Source organism: Toxorhynchites rutilus, chromosome 1 (assembly GCF_029784135.1).
Source record: "Toxorhynchites rutilus septentrionalis strain SRP chromosome 1, ASM2978413v1, whole genome shotgun sequence".
NCBI classification, from domain to species: domain Eukaryota; kingdom Metazoa; phylum Arthropoda; class Insecta; order Diptera; family Culicidae; genus Toxorhynchites; species Toxorhynchites rutilus.
In genome coordinates, this window is record NC_073744.1 from 186178040 (window position 1) to 186196475 (window position 18436).

The 18436-nt window shown below is 41.0% G+C and overlaps 2 protein-coding genes across 5 annotated transcripts in view; one reads left to right on the plus strand and one right to left on the minus strand.

The window, feature by feature from the left end:
• The window catches only part of LOC129769967 (mannosyl-oligosaccharide alpha-1,2-mannosidase IA), a 102003-nt gene that overhangs the window by 69616 nt on the left and 13951 nt on the right, over window positions 1–18436 (minus strand). The window lies entirely within an intron of this gene.
• Window positions 5021–16693, plus strand: LOC129769959 (molybdenum cofactor sulfurase 2-like). The gene is made up of 3 exons (XM_055772504.1): window positions 5021–5256; window positions 5316–5946; window positions 14737–16693. The coding sequence occupies exons 1-3, from the start codon at window positions 5187–5189 to the stop codon at window positions 16253–16255; spliced, it is 2220 nt and encodes a 739-aa protein (XP_055628479.1). The 5' UTR covers window positions 5021–5186; the 3' UTR covers window positions 16256–16693.

Here is an 18436-nt window from a genome sequence, read left to right on the forward strand (position 1 = left end):
TTCGAAACGCTCCGTTTGCATCCTTTCTTATATACTGGAAAAACATACGACTCTTTCCAGCATCTCGGGAATACACCGGAAGATAAGGACAGATTGAACAGTGTCGCTAGAGGTGACGCAAGTGTGTCTACACAACCTTTCAAGACGAGTGATGGAATGCCGTCCGGACCACATCCTGTGGAGGTTTTCATGTTCTTAGTTGCTGCAATTACCATGTCGTCAGTGATAACAAAATCCAGCTCAGAAGCAAGAAGTCGAGGTACGTTTCTGGTAGAAGCAGCAACATCCTGCGGATCGATGTGTTCATTGACAAACACATTACTGAACTGAGAGCGAAACAGGTCAGCGATGTCGGTAGTCGTATCAGCTTCCAATAAACCGTTGGTCAACGTAGATGGTAGACCGGATTCCTTACGTTGGTCTTTGACGTAACGCCAAAATCCTTTAGGATTTACCTTAAGGCGTCTCTGCAGACGGTCTTGATAAGCACTGAAGAGACGATTATTGAGCTGTTTATACTCAGCATTCGTCTTTAGATATTTCGCTCTTGTTGAGTCCGTACGGTGCTTGCTGAACTGTCTTAAAGCAGACTGCTTCACTCTTTTAAGATACTTCAGGGCACTATTTGACCAGGCAGGCTTGGTATCCTCACGTTTCATCTTCAATGGAACAATCTGATCGATTGCATACAGCAGAATACTCGACATGATCGATGCAGCGAGGTTAGCGTCACAGCCTTGAAATACATCTATCCACTCGATTTGTGCGAGGAAATTGTTCATCGCGGTAAAATCAGTTTTACTGAAATCGTACGAAACACTTTCAGAAGCATCGTGAAATTGTCGGAAAGGTTTCAAATTGAGATTCACCAGTATAGGAGGATGATGTCGCACTATTTTAACAAGTGGTGATGGTCCTTGCATGACTGTGCAGTGCTCACATAGTTCTTCGTTGACGAAGCACAGATCAAGTATGCGATCGTTTTCATTTTTGATTCCTATCATTTGCCTCAGTCCAGCGGTGCAATAGGAATCAAGCAGTTCTTGTGATGTCAAGCAGATCGAGGATTGAGAAAAAACCGGGTAGAGAAAACCATGCGAGTTATGCTGCCAAGAGATTGAGCTCAAGTTGAAGTCGCCCAGGATCATAATGTTGTCTCTCGGTTCTAGTTGTGAAACAACCCAATAGAGAGAGTCAAGATGTTGGTTGATCAAAGGTCCATCGTTTACCCTATCAGGAGGCATGTAAACTACGCACAAGTAAAGTGTAGCGTCCAAAGTGGTAATAGCGATCCACAGATGCTCTACCGTCGAGCAACTCGGAGGATTGAGCGTACGGGATTTGATCCTTGAGTGAACAGCCAACAATACACCACCTCCCGTGCGTTTGTTACTATTCAGCGACGAACGATCCTGCCTGTAGACGGAGTAAGAGTTGTCGAACAGCTGACTTGATGCAGTGTTTCCATTGAGCCAGGTTTCGGAAAAGACGTAAATGTCGTAGGAGCCATCACTCAGAGCCAATTGGTACTCTACGAGAGAGCTGTTGACACCACCAACGTTTTGGTAGTAAATTAAGATATCCGAGGAATCAGGACTGCCATTTCTCTGTTGTTGCTCATTCCTGTGGGGTGAGTAGACATCAGAACAAGGTTTGCCGTTCCTTATGGAGTACTTGCCATGGGAGGCAGATCGGAAGACCCCTTCGTCAACACTATACTCAGGGCCGGGACGACTTGAAGGACAAGAGTGAAGGTACTGTGGCTGTTCGAAGATAGTTGGCACGACTGAGCAAGGTGAGTCAGGGGCTTCCTTACTGCTTTGTGTCGAGCGTCCCGGGTCGGATAACGGTGTTCTTTCAAGATGATGAGAAGAATCAGAGGTGACATCTGTTTTTTTGTTTCGCAGTCCTACTGGGTGAATGTACATCAGGACGAGAATTACCATTACCAAGTGAATACTTGCCATGGAAAACAGTTCGGAAGACCCCTTCGTCAACACTATACTCAGGGCCGGGACGACTTGAAGAATAAGAGCGAAGGTACTGTGGCTGTTCGAAGATAATTGGCACGACTGAGCAAGGTGATTCAGGGACTTCCTTACTGCTTTGTGTCGAGCGTCCCGGGTCGGATGATGGTGTTCTTCCAAAATGAAGAGACGAATCTGAGGTGACATCTGTTTTCTGTTTCGCAGTCCTGCTGGGTGAATGTACATCAGGACAAGAATTACCATTACCAAGTAAATACTTGCCATGAAAGACAGTTCGGAAGACCTCTTCGTCAACGCTATACTCAGGGCCGGGACGACTTGAAGGACAAGAGCGAAGGTACGGTGGCTGTTCGAAGGAAGTTGGCATTAAATTAAAGTTAAATGTTGGCAAAACAAAATACATGCTTATTTCTGCAGCAAACTCCAGTATTGACGTAAATTTTGAAATAGATGGTGAGACATAAGAACGCGTGAAAGAAATCAATTACTTAGGAGTTATTATTGATGACACGTTAACTTTCAAGTCTCACATCAATAATGTCATCAAAAAGATTGCCAAGAAGTACGGCGTTTTGTGTCGTTTGAAGAAAGAGTTGACAATAAATAGTAAAATTAAATTGTATAAATCATTGATTTCACCGCACATAGATTTTTGCTCGTCGATCCTCTTCCTTGCAAATAATACACAATTAACGAGATTGCAGCGTTTACAAAATAAAGTAATGCGTTTGATTTTAAGATGTAGTAGATACACTTCCTCCAGTTTGATGTTGGACGCGCTACAGTGGCTATCTGTGAAGCAGAGAATTTATTACATGACAATGGTGTTCATCTTCAAAATTTTGAACGATATGCTGCCTCGATATTTGTGTGATCGAATTGAAAGAGGAAGTGATGTTCATAGATACAATACAAGAAACGCGAATGATGCAAGAACACCCAACTTTATGTTTAGTAGGTCGCAGAACTCGTTGTTATATAAAGGTATAAATTTCTTCAATTCGATGCCCACAGAAATTAAACGTGCGGCAACAATGGCAGAGTTCAAGAAAATGTGTTTTTCACACGTAAAATCTGTTTTGTAAACAGGTTTTATATTTTTTTTCCTAAATCATTCATTTATGTTTTCAATTGATAAAAATTAATAAAATTTATTTACAGGTTAAACTACCATGTTCGTACTGATGATGATGATTTTTGTTTTGTTTTGTTTATGTATATTGTAAAAAAAAAAGTAATAAGCGTTGTCTACGAGAGTTTGAGACTCGCGCGCGTTTGGTCGGCCTGGACTATGTTAATGGAACACTGGCAGAACACTGATATATAATGAAATTTTTATGAGGGTCTGAAGTGGAAACTGGAATGGGGATAGCTCATTCAGAATTGTCGTAAACTATCTTATCATAAGATGGTTATATCGAGTATTTGTGAATGTGGCAGATCTCTATCATGTTCTAAGTAGACACTTTTAGATACTGGGTTCGATTCCCAATCTGTCAAGGATCTTCCCGGGTTGGAAATTTTCTTGACATGCCTTAAAAAAACTTTGGGTCTGAAGTTGGGATTATCATTATGATAATGTCGATAAGGATAGGACCATTGTTTTTCTTTTAAAGTTTTTGCCTATTTATGATGTTCGATTAATAGAAATTCATGCCTGCAACAGAGTCAGTTCGCTGTTTTGTTTTATAATACTGATATCTTAATTTGGTTGAATATAAATATTATCTATTAGATAAATCGGCCAGTTCAAACCTTTGTAGGGGTATGAGGTGGGTCATCATCATCATCTTATAGGGTAGTTTTTCGTGGCTATCAACATTTTTATTCATGTTCGCTTTGAAAGTTCGAGGGTCACTTTTTTCCCATACATCCATTGGCACTTTATTGTGTATTTATTGTATTTTGTGTGAATTGTGTTTTTTTTTGCATATTTTGGTATATATGTGATGTTTTCGTGTTTTTTTTTTTGTATTTTTGGGCTGTATTATTTTTGTGAATTTCAATATTTTTGTTTTTGTTTTTGTGCATTTCCGTGTACAATCATGTGTTTTTATTGCATTTCTCGTTATTCTATTCGTGTATTCTTGTGTTTTTGTGATTTCTGGTCGTTTACTGCAAACCGACTCGACTGAAGATCTTGGGGTGAACTCAGGTAGACGCTATTTTGACACTGCTCTAGCAAAGCATGGGCTTCGTTTTTAATAAACCATCCTCCAAGTTAAAATATACGTAATGCTTATATATTTTCAAACAGAACACGAACTTAAAATTGCCGACTGACATTTAATTTCCCATGTTTTCCAGGGAACATGCATATTTTCTCCACTTCAACGCAAATTGCCTTTGTTTACAAGTCAAGCACTGACGCGAACCGCGGCAACAAGTTGTCCAACACAACACACTGCAGTCGATCGATTGAGCGCACTATACGCACCTTTCAACTGCGCTTCGCAACGCAACACGATCGGAAAAATGTTTCTCACACAGCGTTATCCGCAGCAATTTCTACCACTCGGCGACTGTGGAACGCTTCGATGTGAGGCTATTACCCCATAACGATCAGTGCGTAAGATCAGTTGCCCCCGGGGGTGATAATCAGTGCGACCGGTGCGCACTAACCGAGGCAATGAACTCAAACCGATGGTAATGCCGGAAGCTGATGATATGATACGATAGTGGACGTTTTGTTTACGGGGAGCTGCTGGAAAGCTAATTGACCAATAAACAGGTAACTTCATAGATAGTTTATGAAGATCTTTTGAAGGACACTAAACTTTTTTCCTTATAAACATAACGGCTGAGGTGAACATAATAATATTGTGTATATATGTTTTGTTACCACTGAAAAGCAATGATGTGCGACAATACGTTAGTTTACCCTATGAATTGCTCAGAAGCAATTATAATTTATTCTGTTGAATTGACAGTGCATCTAATTAAGAAATCTTATTCGCACCTAAACATGATGTTTGATCTAATCTACCCATTAACTATCAACGCAATCGAGTTTAGTTTTTATTTCTCAGTTTATATGTGATCCCGCTAGTCGGTTTCATCCTCACAAAAACTTCAATGCTAGTTTAAAACACGGAAAGCTATCACACGCTCTCTCATTACCCCTCCGACCGACCGAGAAACAGGACACAGGTGCTACGTTTCCCAAGAGGCACTTCAAAGAGACACACGCGCTCGCCTATGGAGTTTACTCAGGAATACACCGCCGAGGAGGCGGCCAACATCGAGCGGGAATTCAGTCGCTTGAAAGGTTTGTTTGGATCAAGTACTTCCAAGGTTCGTCGTTTTCTACCACGATTCCACACACAGGCAAACACTACATGGATCACGCCGGAGCGACACTTTACGCGGAATCTCAGATTCGTGCCGTGCAGGCCACGCTGGTGGGCAACCTCTTCTGCAATCCCCACACAAGTCGCCTCACCGGAGAGTTGATGGATCAGGTCCGTCAGCGAGTGCTGCGGTTCTTCAACACCAACGCCTCGGAGTACAGTTTGGTGTTCACGTCGGGTGCCACCGCTGGGTTGAAGCTGGTGGCGGAAAGCTTCACCTTCCGGCGGGAGGACGACCCCGAAGGGGACGAAGGAGCGTTTGTTTTTTTGCGCGATAATCACACCTCGGTTCTAGGGATGCGTGCCATCGTCGGTACGGGCCGCATTCATCCCCTCGAGCGGGATGACTTCCTGCGGCACGCGAGGGTTTCCGGGAGGTCTGCCGGAGTAAAACCATCGCTTTTGGTATTCCCGGCGCAGAATAACTTCAATGCGGCGAAATATCCGTTGGATCTGATCGAGGAGGTCCGGCTGAACGGTTTGCTCGGGTACGATGACGAGCGATTCCACGTGTGCTTGGATGCGGCTAGCTACGTGTCGACAAATTACCTTGATCTGCGCCGATACCGGCCGGATTTTGTGTGTATTTCGTTCTACAAAATTTTCGGGTAAGTTAGCGGAAAGTCTCATAGCAGCCATTCCATGCCAAACCGATATAGTGGTTCTCAGATTTTCGTGAAAATTGGTAGTTTTGTTCCTTATCGCACAATGTTAGTATTTTTTGTATTTTTTGTATTTTTTAAATTTGATCAATAGAGAGCCCATTTTCATTTTAGGGTGGTTCGAAAAGACAACTTTGCTGCTTTTTTACAACAAATTCATTTTTTTCAAAAATTCATTACTTTTGAACCGCTTGACCGATTTCGATGATCGAGACATCAAATTGAAGCCGATGCCGCCGATGAGCTAGTCTATCACATCACACATATCATACTTGCAAACAAAAATGGATTTTGTTTCATGGTTACATGGTTTCGGGACCAAGTACGCTATATATTTTTATATTTTTCTCGATAGCAGAGGACTTTTTACATAACATATCCAAAAAAGTACGCTACGGAAGACGATTCTGATGCTTTCATTTGAAAGATGAGAAAATTTAGTACATGATATAGTAGTGGAACAACTAAATTAGTGAATTTTAATAACATTTTGGAAGTGAAACACTTAGAAGTTAATAATTTTTAATGTGTTATTATTAATTTTATCCTATAAAATTTATATTAAACTAGATTGTTTCTATCAATTAAAATGAAGTTCTTTAGCCGCTCCACAATTTGTTTTTTGACGCACAACTTCTATCTTTCTTAATTTAGCTGCAATATTGATATAAACAATTCCTGGTGAAAATTCAAGCAAAATCTTCAAAAATCACGATTTTTACCCCACTGTACATGTAATAGCCACTTGAACTTCACCTTAACGTTGAAAGGTTACATTTCTTCATGAAATAAGCCATATTTGAAATATAAAAAAAATCCTTTTTTCCAAACTGAATATAATCGAGTCCAAAATTGTATATAATCGAATCACATATAATCGAGTCTGTATATAATCGAGTCCGACCTGTACTGTATTCTATTAGTTAAAGCATTTCATTTGATACCAATATTGAGGGGATTGCAAAAAATACATAATCGACCATTTTGTGGCGGCGACCTTTTCGAATTTATGTTGTTCAAAGTGTAGTGTATTCTCCAAATCAAGCCGTTAAGCCATTTTTTTGCGGCGGCCAAATTGTTTTTTTTTTGGATCATGGAATACGCAGTTTTATAATGACAGTAGAATTGAATGTATGTTCCAAATTTCAGATCAATCATTCAACAGGAACGGGGTCAATTTTCTATTAATGTGGGACAACCAAACAAACATTCAAACATACATAGAAACAGGTCAAGCTGAATGAAACCATTCAAAAAGTAATTAGTTGTTTGGAGACTGCGGCCATCTTGAAATTAGATTTTTCATTATCTGCTATGTTCTACTAGTCGAGAACTTTCTTTTGATACATTTTTTGAACATTTTTCACAAATAACTGTGTTCTACTAGTCAAGCCTTTTTCATTTGATACCCATATTGATTGCAAAATTGATGGGGTTCTGTGAAAATAGGCAATCCGCCATTTAGTAGTGGCCGCCATCTTAGATTTGCATTTTTCATAAATAACTGTATTCTACTAGTCAAGCCCTTTCATTTGATACCTATATTGATGGGGTTCTGAGAAAATATTAAATCCGCTATTTTGCAGTGGCCGCCATCTTGGATTTGCATTTTTTATAAATAACTGCAAATCCAAGATTACCTTGATTACCTATTCAATATATAATTATTATACAAATTATTCAAAATTTCCGAAAATTAAAAATAAAATACTACGGATAATCGAGTCAGACCTGTATTTTGAATTTTCTGATTTTTTTGTATTTTCTGTATTTGCTATAGTTTTTGTATTACAGAATGTTCTTAACTTTTCAAATTTTTTTTAATTTTAAAAATACAAAAAAAAATCTGAAAATCGAAAAAACAAATTTTCATTTGTATTTTTTTTTGTATTTTTAAAATTTTCTGGATTTTAGTTCATATATATTCTATGAATTATTAATTTCACGCAGTTTCATTTTCGTTTATTTATTGTTTTTAAAATTTCCAGATTTAAAAAAAAACTCTTTTCCATAACAAAAAAGAGCTATAAAAATATATAGCAAAAAATATTAAAAATGTATGATTCATTTCTAAATTTTCTGATTCTTTTGAATTTTCTGAATTGGTATTTTTTTAAATTAAAAAATACTATTTTTTTTTATTTTTGAAATTTAAAAAAAAAAAATTTTTTCGTATTTTATGTTTAATCTTAAAAATTTGAACTAAAAAATACAAAAATTAATAATATATTTCCATGCATGTTCAAATTCTTTGGAATTTTATGATATTTTGAAGTTGCTTATACATTCTTTCAACTTCTAAATTATCAGTTTTTTTTCAATTTCTAAATTTTTTGAGCTTTTTTATTCATTTGAATTTGTTCAACCTCCAGATTTTTTCTAAATTGTTCTGAATTCTCCTAAATTCTTCAGCTATACTGATTTCTTCTAAATTCTTCTGAATCTTATATTTTTTTTCATTTTTTTAATTATTTTTATTTCCTAAATTTTAAGGTTTTTCAAAATTTAATTTACTTTTAAATCTATATAACTTTTTAAGATTTTTTTTAAAAAGTAATTTTTGGAAAAAAGGGAAAAATTATTTTTTGAGCCATCGATTAGTTTTGAAAAATTATAACTCAAAAAAGAAAAAAAAACACATCCCTGGTTTCTGGATGTGTTCTGTGAAAAAAAAATCAGTTTTTAGGAAAAGTATAAAAAAAAATATGGCGAGAATATAAATATATAATTGATTTCTAAATTTTCTCATTCTCATTTCTTTTTCTGAATTTCTTCTGATTTCTGAATTTTCTGATATTTTTTTGGATTTTGTTGATTTTGTTTCTAATTTCGTTAATTTTAGTTTTTTATTTTGTTTTTGAAATCTTTAAATTTGAAAAGTTTTTGTTTTTGCAGAATTTTCTAGTTTTTTATTCATTTTTTTATTTTTTCTTTGTTTTTTCTTCAATACTTTTGACCTTTACAATTTTTTTCATTTTTAAAGTTTTCTAGATTTGCGTTTATATAGATTTTATGAATTATTAATTTCACAAATTCCAAATTTTCTAATTTTTTTTTTAAATTTTATATATTTTTTTAAATTTTCTGTTTTTTTGTATTTTCTGTATTTTCTAGAGTTTTTATTTTTGCTGAATTTACTTAAATTTTTATTAATTTTTAAAATTTGTTATTTTCTAAAATTTTCTGACCTTCACCGATTTTTTTATATTATAAAAATAATCTGAATTTTCGTTGATATCAATTTTCTGTTTCTTTTTTGTATTTTCTGTACTTTCTGGAGTCTCTGTTTTAGCAAAAATTTCTGAAGTTTTTATTCTTTATTTAGCAGACTTATCTCACTTCTTAACTAGGCGAACCTAGCCAGAATTTTCACCTGCCCCCGGGCTTCTGAATGCCAAAGGGGGACTAGGCTCTGCGGAATGCACGTATCTGCATGCTCGTGCTGTTTTAGTCCTGACCGAGGAATTGTCGGACAATCGCGCAGGTGCTAAGGATGACCGACTTTTGGATGCCGGCCATTCCTTCTCGATGTTCAACACCTTTAGCGCTTCCAGAAGTGTCTTCGGGATAATTCCAGTTCCAGAGAGAACGACTGGAACAATTCTTGGGACCTCCCTTAGCCCCCACAGTTCCTTGAGCTCCACGGCCAATGGTCGGTACTTGCAGATTTTGCGACCGTGGGTCTCCTCCAGATTCTGGTTCAGTGGAATAGCGACATCGATGATGGTGACTTTGCGGTCGCTCTTGTCGTAAACCATTATATCTGGCCGGTTGTGGTGGATCGAGAGGTCGGTCAGAACAGTGCGATCCCAGTACAGCTTGAAACGGTCATTTTCCAGGACAGGTGCAGGCAGGTACCGGTAGTTTGGTACGTTGTCTTCCAGTAGAGCACATTGGAGCGACAGTTGTCGATGAACAATACGGGCCACGTTGTTGTGGCGCTCGGTGTAGGCTGCGTTGGCCAAAACGGGACAGCCTCCCATAATGTGCTCTATGTTTTCACCTGGTTGATGGCACATCCGGCAAATGTCATCAACGTCTTGATGCCAGACGTACCGCCTGCAGTTTCTCGTCGGCATTATCCTGTCCTGGATGGCTATCATGTCGGCTTCTACTACTGAAGAGAGTTCACCACGCGTTAGCCACAGATTAGATGCGGCCTTGTCGACGTGTGGCCGGTCCAGTTGATGGGGGTGGGCACCATGCACTGCCTTCTGCTTCCAAGCTGCAATCTTCTCCTCCACTGTCTGCAGATTGCAGTTTAGTTGGTACTCCGCTTGCGCCAAGTGCAGAGCGCTGTATCCTCTGTCAGCGGCGCAGACAGCCCGGTATAGCGCGTTTTGGTTGGCGCGTTCTGCGAAGTACTCGCGCAGTTGTCGTACCTGGGCAACACACAGTGCAGAAATGTCGACGATTCCAAGTCCCCCTTCTTTGCGTGGTAGTGAAACTCTCCCCAGTGCCGATTGAGGATGGTGCATTCCGGCCTCTTTGAATGCTTTCCTCATCCTCCTCTCAAGGTCCTCTAGGTCAGTTTTGCTCCATTTGACTACACCAAAACTGAAGGTCAGCAGGGGAACCGCGAATGTGTTGATCGCGCGTACCTTGTTCCCCGCGTTGAGGAAAGTCCTCAGGACACAGTTCACTCGACTCAAGAACTTGTCTCGCAGCTCCGTCTTGATGTCGGAGTGGCGAATCCCGGTGAGCTGTCGGAATCCAATATATTTATAGGATTCGCCACGAACCATGTCTCTTATAAACTCGCCGTCATAGACCTCGTAGCCTCCGGATTCGGTAAGTTGTCCTTTCAGCAGGTGGACACAGCGACACTTGTCGAGGCCGAACTCCATACAGATGTCCCTGCTTATGTCTTCGACAACCCGGATAGCTACACCTAGACGCTGACGTGAATCAGCGTAGACCTTGAGATCGTCCATGTAAAAGGTATGGGTCACTTCTTCGTGGGCGCCGTCGCCATACCTTATTTTATAGCCATGACCGTTTCTATTGAGCGTCCTACTGAGGGGGTTCAGTGCCAGACAAAACCAAAGCGGGCTGAAAGAGTCGCCTTGGAATATCCCCCTCTTTATCTGCAGCGTTCTAGACTGCAACACATTTTCCCCATCACTAAGGTGCAGAGACGTGCTCCACTGCCTCATCGCATGCTGCAGGAACCTAACGACGACGGGATCAATTTTGTAGAGCTCCAATACCCGGACGAGAAACGAGTGAGGTATGGAGTCATAAGCCTTCCTGTAATCGATATAGGCCATGCTTAGGTTCCGCTGATTATAAACCGCCTGGCCGACTATGGTTGCGTCGATGATGGCCTGGTCTTTGCAGCCATGCGTATTTTTTCTGCATCCTTTCTGCTCTTCTGCGATGATATGGTGTTGTTCGCAGTGGGCAGAAACTTTGGCGGTTATGATGCTGCTTAATATCTTGTACAGACTCGATAGGCACGTTATCGGCCTGTACTTTGATGGGTTCAATGTGTTGCTGTCTTTCGGGAGGAGGAATGTGACGCCACGGGTGGCGAATTCAGGGAGGTTGTGTGGGTCACGTAGCACCTTGTTGAAGCACTCAGCTATCTTTTGATGTGCGACGGTCAGCTTCTTGTGCCAGAAGTTCTGAACACCATCGGGGCCCGGTGCTGCCCAGTTCCTCAGGTACCGCGAGGCTTCGCGGACATCGTTCTCTTCGACGATGATAGCTGGCATCTCTCCAATTTCACCACAACTCTCCTCCTCCCGTCTTAACCACATTTGCCCGTCGCGATGTTGTACTGGGGTCTCCCAAATACCAGCCCAGAAGTTCGTCACATCGCTAATATCTGGCAAACCTTCGCGGTAGTCGGGCTTCTCGTCGCTAATGTGGTCGTAGAACGCTTTTTCGTTATCTCTGAACATCCGATTTTGTTCCTGGCGCTTTGCAGAGTCAGAGTAACGTTTCAGCCGTTTAGTTAGGACGCTCAATTGCTGTACCAGTGTGTCGAGTTTTTCCGTAAGCTGGTGAGCTCCCAGCTGGCGAAGTTCAGTAGGCCGCACGATCACAGCAACTTGGCGACCTAATTTCGCCGATCTGCTGCCTCTTTTGTACGCCATCAGTCTTCCAATTGCGGCGCGCTTGTTTAGGATCCGTTGCTCCAATCTCCTTCGCCATGGAGGCTCACGCCTTTCACGGAGATGTTGGAGCAGTCCGCCTCTTGGCCTAATACGGTATCCTAAACTTTTGGCGGTCGCCACAGCAGCACAGTAAACTTTCAGTTGCAGCTCCTCCATGTTCTCAGCATCAACCAAGTGCAGCGGAAGAACGTGCTCGTTCATGAGCTTTACTGCACTTGTCAGCCTGCGGGAATGCTGCAACTTCGGGATCCTGGGGCGCGACAATGGGTCTGTGTCGCGGAACTGTGAGATCGCCTCGTCGTAATGGAAGACCAGATCGCGTAGTAGTTGTTGATCTGGCTGTGGATCTTCCGGCTCAGGGGGTTGTTGTACTGTGGCCTCCACTGGTGCTGATTCGCGTGCCCCACTCGCGAATGAATTGCTCAGCCGTACTGAACTTCGTCTCGACACATCGCTTGCTCTGTTGTTCCTGGAGCTTATTTCTGTCTGCACCTGCTGCTTGATCTCGTCGATTTGCGTTTCGGAGAGCATGTTGTTGCGTACTATCGCTCTACGCCTCGCGTTCATCGCGTTCTGATCAAGCCTCCCGACGAACTCTGGATACGCTTCCTCGAACATTGTTAGTATTCGAGGGCGACCGCTCATGTCCGTCTCCAAAGCAGTGCAGATGTAATAGGCGCGGATCACGAATTCATTCATTTCGTGTGTCCACATGATCCGGCGCCTAGTGGTACCCACAAGTGTGGACGACTGTCGTCTGGCAGTCGCAACACGTCTCGTAGGCGCAGCGTTTCTTGGGTGATGTCGATGGCTGCTGTTTCCGTGTGGCGGTAGCTCTTCGGGTTGAACCCGGCTGGTGGCCCGCTCTTGCACATCGCCCTCCAGCCGCTGGCCGCTCGCTCTTACGCCCGTTCCAGGACCAGCTCCAGTTCGGGGACCCTCCTCGGGTGATCGCATTCTAATTATTCTTCGTGATCGTAGCTCCATTTTATTGGGTGTATCTCCTTTGCCCGGGAGACAGCGGGTTGGCAAGGCCTCCATGACCCCGGGAGAGATATAGCGCTCTGACTCGCTCGCACCCCCTCACTTAGCCACTTTCGACACCCGTTCTCGGAGCCAAGACCAGGTGTGTGTTTCCAGTTCACGCCCGATCTAAAAATGTCGTCATATGATCTTCGTGGAGGCGTGAGATAGGAACATTTGAGACCAACAGGCAGGCTCCTACCCTATGTTGATCCCCATTTGCCTCCCTTATTTCAATTTTTTTTTTGTTTTTTTTTTAATTTTCTCCCCTTTTTCAATTTTTTTGTATTTCTGGTATTTTTCGTTTTTACGATTCTATGTTTATATAAATTTTATAAATTATCTAAGATTTATATGTTTTTTATGTTTTCCTTCTGTATTATTTGTCATTTCAGAATTTCTTGATTTTTAGTTATTTTTCCCGAACTTTTCATTTTAACTTTCTTTTAAATATTTTTTTTGTATTTTCTGTATTTTTTGGATTTTTATGATTCTTTCGTTCGATAACGTTCAATTCGTTCAACAAGTTCAATAATTTTTTTATTCTGAATTTTTTGATTTCATTCTCATTTTCTGTATGTTGTGTATTTTCAGAAATTTTCTGATATTTTTTGAATTTCAACAAGTTTTATTTTTGTTGAACCGTTCGTATTTTTGTAAATTTTTTGAATTCTTCGAAATTCTGTACCTTCGCTTTTTCCAGTTTCATGAATTATTTTATATATTCTTATTTCTAAATTTTCAGATAGTTTCTCATTTTATTGAACTTCTACAATTTTTTAATTTGCGCAGTTTTTGTATTCTTCTAAATTCTTCTGAATTCACTTTTTTTCGGAATTCTCCTGGGTTCTACTGATTTCTTTTAAATTCTTCTGAATGTTTTAAATTTTTTTTAATTTTTTTTATTTTAAAATTTTTCTGTTTTTTTAAATTTCAGTTTACGTTCAAATTTTCTGACTTTTTCAGATTTTCTGAATTTTCTGTTTTTATTTATAGTTTTATGTTTAAGTTTAAATTTATGTTGATTTGGATTTTTTTAAATCTTTCCGATTTTTTGTTTTTGAGAAAAGGAATGTTTGGAAAAAGAGGAAAAATGATTTTTCGGACCTCATAACTCGATAACTTGAAACATAACTCGATAGCAAAACAATGTTATGTAAAAAAGCGTCAGTTTTCAATGAAAACATAGAAAATATAAAAAATATAGCGCGCTCCCGAAATCATGTAAACTATGAAAAACTAATAAATCAATAATTGCGAAAACAAAATCCAGTTTAATATTTTGTCAAAGAAGACTAGCTTATTTGCTTCAATATAATATATTCATCACCTGAATCGCTCCAGTGTTTCAAATGTTATGAATTTTTGCAAAGTAATTTTTGTAAAGGCGAAAAATGATTTTTCTGACCGCCATTAAATGGAAATGGGTACCCTAATGAAAAATAATGAATACACGGGTCTAATATTTTGCGATAAGGAACAAAACTACAAATTTTCACGAAAAACAGAGAACCACTATATCGGTTTTACACGGAATGACTGATAAGATTTATGAATGCAACACCTGACGTTGCTTTTATTCATCCTACAGCTACCCAACCGGTCTGGGGGCACTCCTCATTCGACACGGTTCCGAGCAGCTGCTCCAGAAGAAATACTACGGCGGGGGTACGATCAAGATCCTTCTGAGCGGACAGAACCTGCACATGAAGCACGACTCGCTGGTCGAACGGTTCGAGGACGGTACCCAACCGTTTCTCTCGATCATATCGTTGCTGGAGGGTTTGAACACAATCCAGCGCTTGATTCCTCTTGCCAACGGTTATCGTACGATGGAACGGGTCTCGTTGCATGTGTTCAACTTGGCCAAATACTGCTACCGGAGGCTGGGCACCTTGGTGCACGCAAACGGGGCGACGGCGATTCGGTTCTATATGGATTCGCGTTTCGAAACCCGTGATCGTCAGGGTGGTATCGTCAACTTCAACGTACTCCGAGACGACGGGAGTTACGTTGGGTTCACCGAGTTCGCACAAGTGGCGCTTACCCACGGGATTTATTTGCGAACCGGATGCTTCTGCAACGCTGGGACCTGCCAGCGGCAGCTTGGTTTGACCGATGACGAGGTGTTGATGTTCTTCAAGATGGGCAAAGTATGCGGCGACGATACGGATATGATCGAGGGACAACCCACGGGAACGGTACGAGCATCGTTTGGCTATATGAACAAACCGCAGGACGTTGATCGTCTGGTGGAGATGATCAACAAATGTTTCGTGAGAAGTCGTAACATATACTCAACGCCGCGTGTGAAGACGATCTACCTGCATCCCGTGCGCTCGTGTGGTGCCTTTGTTGTCAGCACACTTTGGCCACTGATCTCCGAAGGTGGTTTGAAATACGATCGAGAGTTCTCGATCGTGGATGGCGGCGGTAATCCACTGCGTATCGCTACACCGAAAATTCATCCCAGGATCGATCCTAAAAGTAACACCCTCATACTATCCCATTCGGGGATGCACGATCTGGAATTGGATCTGAATACGGTACGCCCTGAGCCGGGTGATACATCGCCAGCAGTTGATTGCGGAGAACTGCCAGCACTCTGGCTCAGCATGGCTCTTGGGATACCAAAACTACGTTTAGTACGTCACCTCAACGGCAATATGAAGCTGCTTCTGATCAACCTAGACGCCCTGAAAGATCTCTGCGACGAAGACGTCGCCGATGATGAACTGACCAAAGCTTGGCTGGTGGAGCATCTGCAAGGGAACTTGATCATCGACTGGCGCAGTCAGTCCAAAATGGAAACATGGAAAGGAATAACGATCGGCGAGCACAGGTTCAAGGTGACTGGTATGTGCACGAGATTTCCGACCATTAACATGAGCCCCATGAACGATACTGTGCCCAAGCAATCCCTGAAAATCATAGCCAGAATGTTCACCAAGAAAGCGAGTCCTATGGGTGTCTATCTGACGCACGTATGGCATGATAAATCTAACCGGGCGTTGGAATGCGACACAGAGGTTGAAATTTCGACAGAACCCCACGACCCGAAGGGCGTCGTAATGATCACACAATATACCTCCAAATGTGAGCTTCGATAGGTAATATCGGTTCCTAAAAACCGCAACGAATCGTAACACACAAACTAGCAACCAGCCGCTAATTGTAACCTCTGATAAACAGAGTGTTTTGCAATTATGTATGATAACAAAGCGGCCACTCAACTGGTTCCCATTGTTAGGAGAAAGTTTCGCACCAATCATCACTCGCTCGCCTGCCTCCCTCCCTCCCTCGCGTTAAATAAAGAAAGTCAACGGCTAGCGCAGCATTATTAGCATCAAGCAAACAAAACGACCAGCACCCGGCCCGTATGAAAACAACGATTATTTCCATATGCAATCATCTTCAAACAGTTTAATTACCTGTGCCTAGAGGCAGTTGGTAGGTAAATGCAGCGAAAAACAGCAGGTTTTAATAGGTGTCGCAACAGGGCGAAACGGAACGGAACGGCAACGCCGATAAAAAGAAGGGAATGTTTAATTATGGTGTGAATTTAACGTTGAAACTATCGTAGCATTAGATTTCAGCTGTCAATAGGAATCGAATGCGCTTATGCATCCCCATCGGATATTTCCGAAACTGACTGGGATCTGGGATCTCAGTAGTGATAAAATTAGAGCATACCTTGTAATATAGGAAGTAAACGAAAAGCATATGACAATTTGAAATTTTTATCCTACCCGAACACGCCTTAAATTAAGTTCTTGTCTCCAAAATTATGCCAAAATTATCATGGACGTCATACCTGAATCGTGGGGTTAAATTCTTCCAGTTGCGAGTAATACTCGTTGGAATTTATCGACTGGTTGCTTAGTATAAGACTTGTAATACAAAATTCCTTTTGAACTCCAGCAGACAAAAATAATAGCACTCTTCGTGTGAAGACTGGCCTTGAGGATAGCTGGATAGCGGTGGTTCATTTTGCATACCCCAAGTTTTTTTTTCGTCCAACACTATCACAAAAAATCCAAAGTGTTTATAAAGCTAATCACAGATAGAGATTCACCCAATAAATGCTGGCCCGGTCACGCTGTGTGAAATTCATACATCGTAGCAATTTACCTAACCGAACTTAGCCAGATGCTAATCCACGTGTCGTGTACCGAAAGTTATTCATGACCAGGGTCTCAATTTTATCATCATTAGCCATCAGCAGTACGAACTTTCCGCAAAACCAAATATCCGATTCACTCAGCTACAGCTTGCAATCTGTGCCAGATCAAGCTGTCGGGCTTTGTTTACGAAGGGTATATTGAATGCAGTATTTTCATTTCAAAATCCGATGAGGTGATACGTTACTATCATAAGATTTTTTCGATACAGGTGCAATTTTCCGAAGCCTTAGAATTTATGTTTCAGATAAGAATATTAAATTTTATGATTATTTTTCTTTTGTTTTTTTTTTTTGTTTATTTTCAAAAATTTCTAAAGTTTTTTTATTTATAAGTTTAGTATTTTATATTTTTGACGTAGGATTACGTCTTTCGGGAACATATTGGGGTACAAATTGAAAAACGAATATCGATCGCATCGTGTCCAATGCGAATGTCCAATTTCAAACGCTTATTGCTCAGTCATTTCATGACGGATTGATGAGATTTTTACATCAAAACATTGCGGCACTCTATAACAATTTTTCACCTTGAATAAAATAATATATATCATGTAATTAACTATCGAACAATTGAAAAATCTCAACCCCTATCCAAACGATACTGATTGGTCGAAATTGACGTCATTTCTCTTTCGCCTGCTTCGCTTCTTTCGTTCCCCGATAAGTCAAATATTTGCAGTGGGGGCGCCTATTTCTCACATACCAACTGATATAAAAGGACGGTAGCATTTTTGGATTTCTCATTCTCGTTCAACGCTCAGATCGGCAAACATCTGGGCTTCTAGTGTGCAGTGCTCTACAAATCAACCAACACCATACGGTGCGGCAAAGGAGAGGAAGCCATCGGCAACCAACGATGGATGCGGTGTGGCAAAGGGAGCAAAGAAGAGGAAGCAGCGGAGAGCATCGAATTAAATCTAGTGTGCATTGCTGGTGCGCTCCTCTTCACATCAACAATTGGATGCGGCAAAGGAGGCAGAGGAGCGAAGTGCATTGCATCGCATCGTATCACACCCGCCTATCCGTCGTTTAGCTCGTCGTGGTGGTGCCAATCAAACCCTCGCAAATCGACGCACAGAAGCCGATGGCGCCAAAGTCAAGGAAAGAA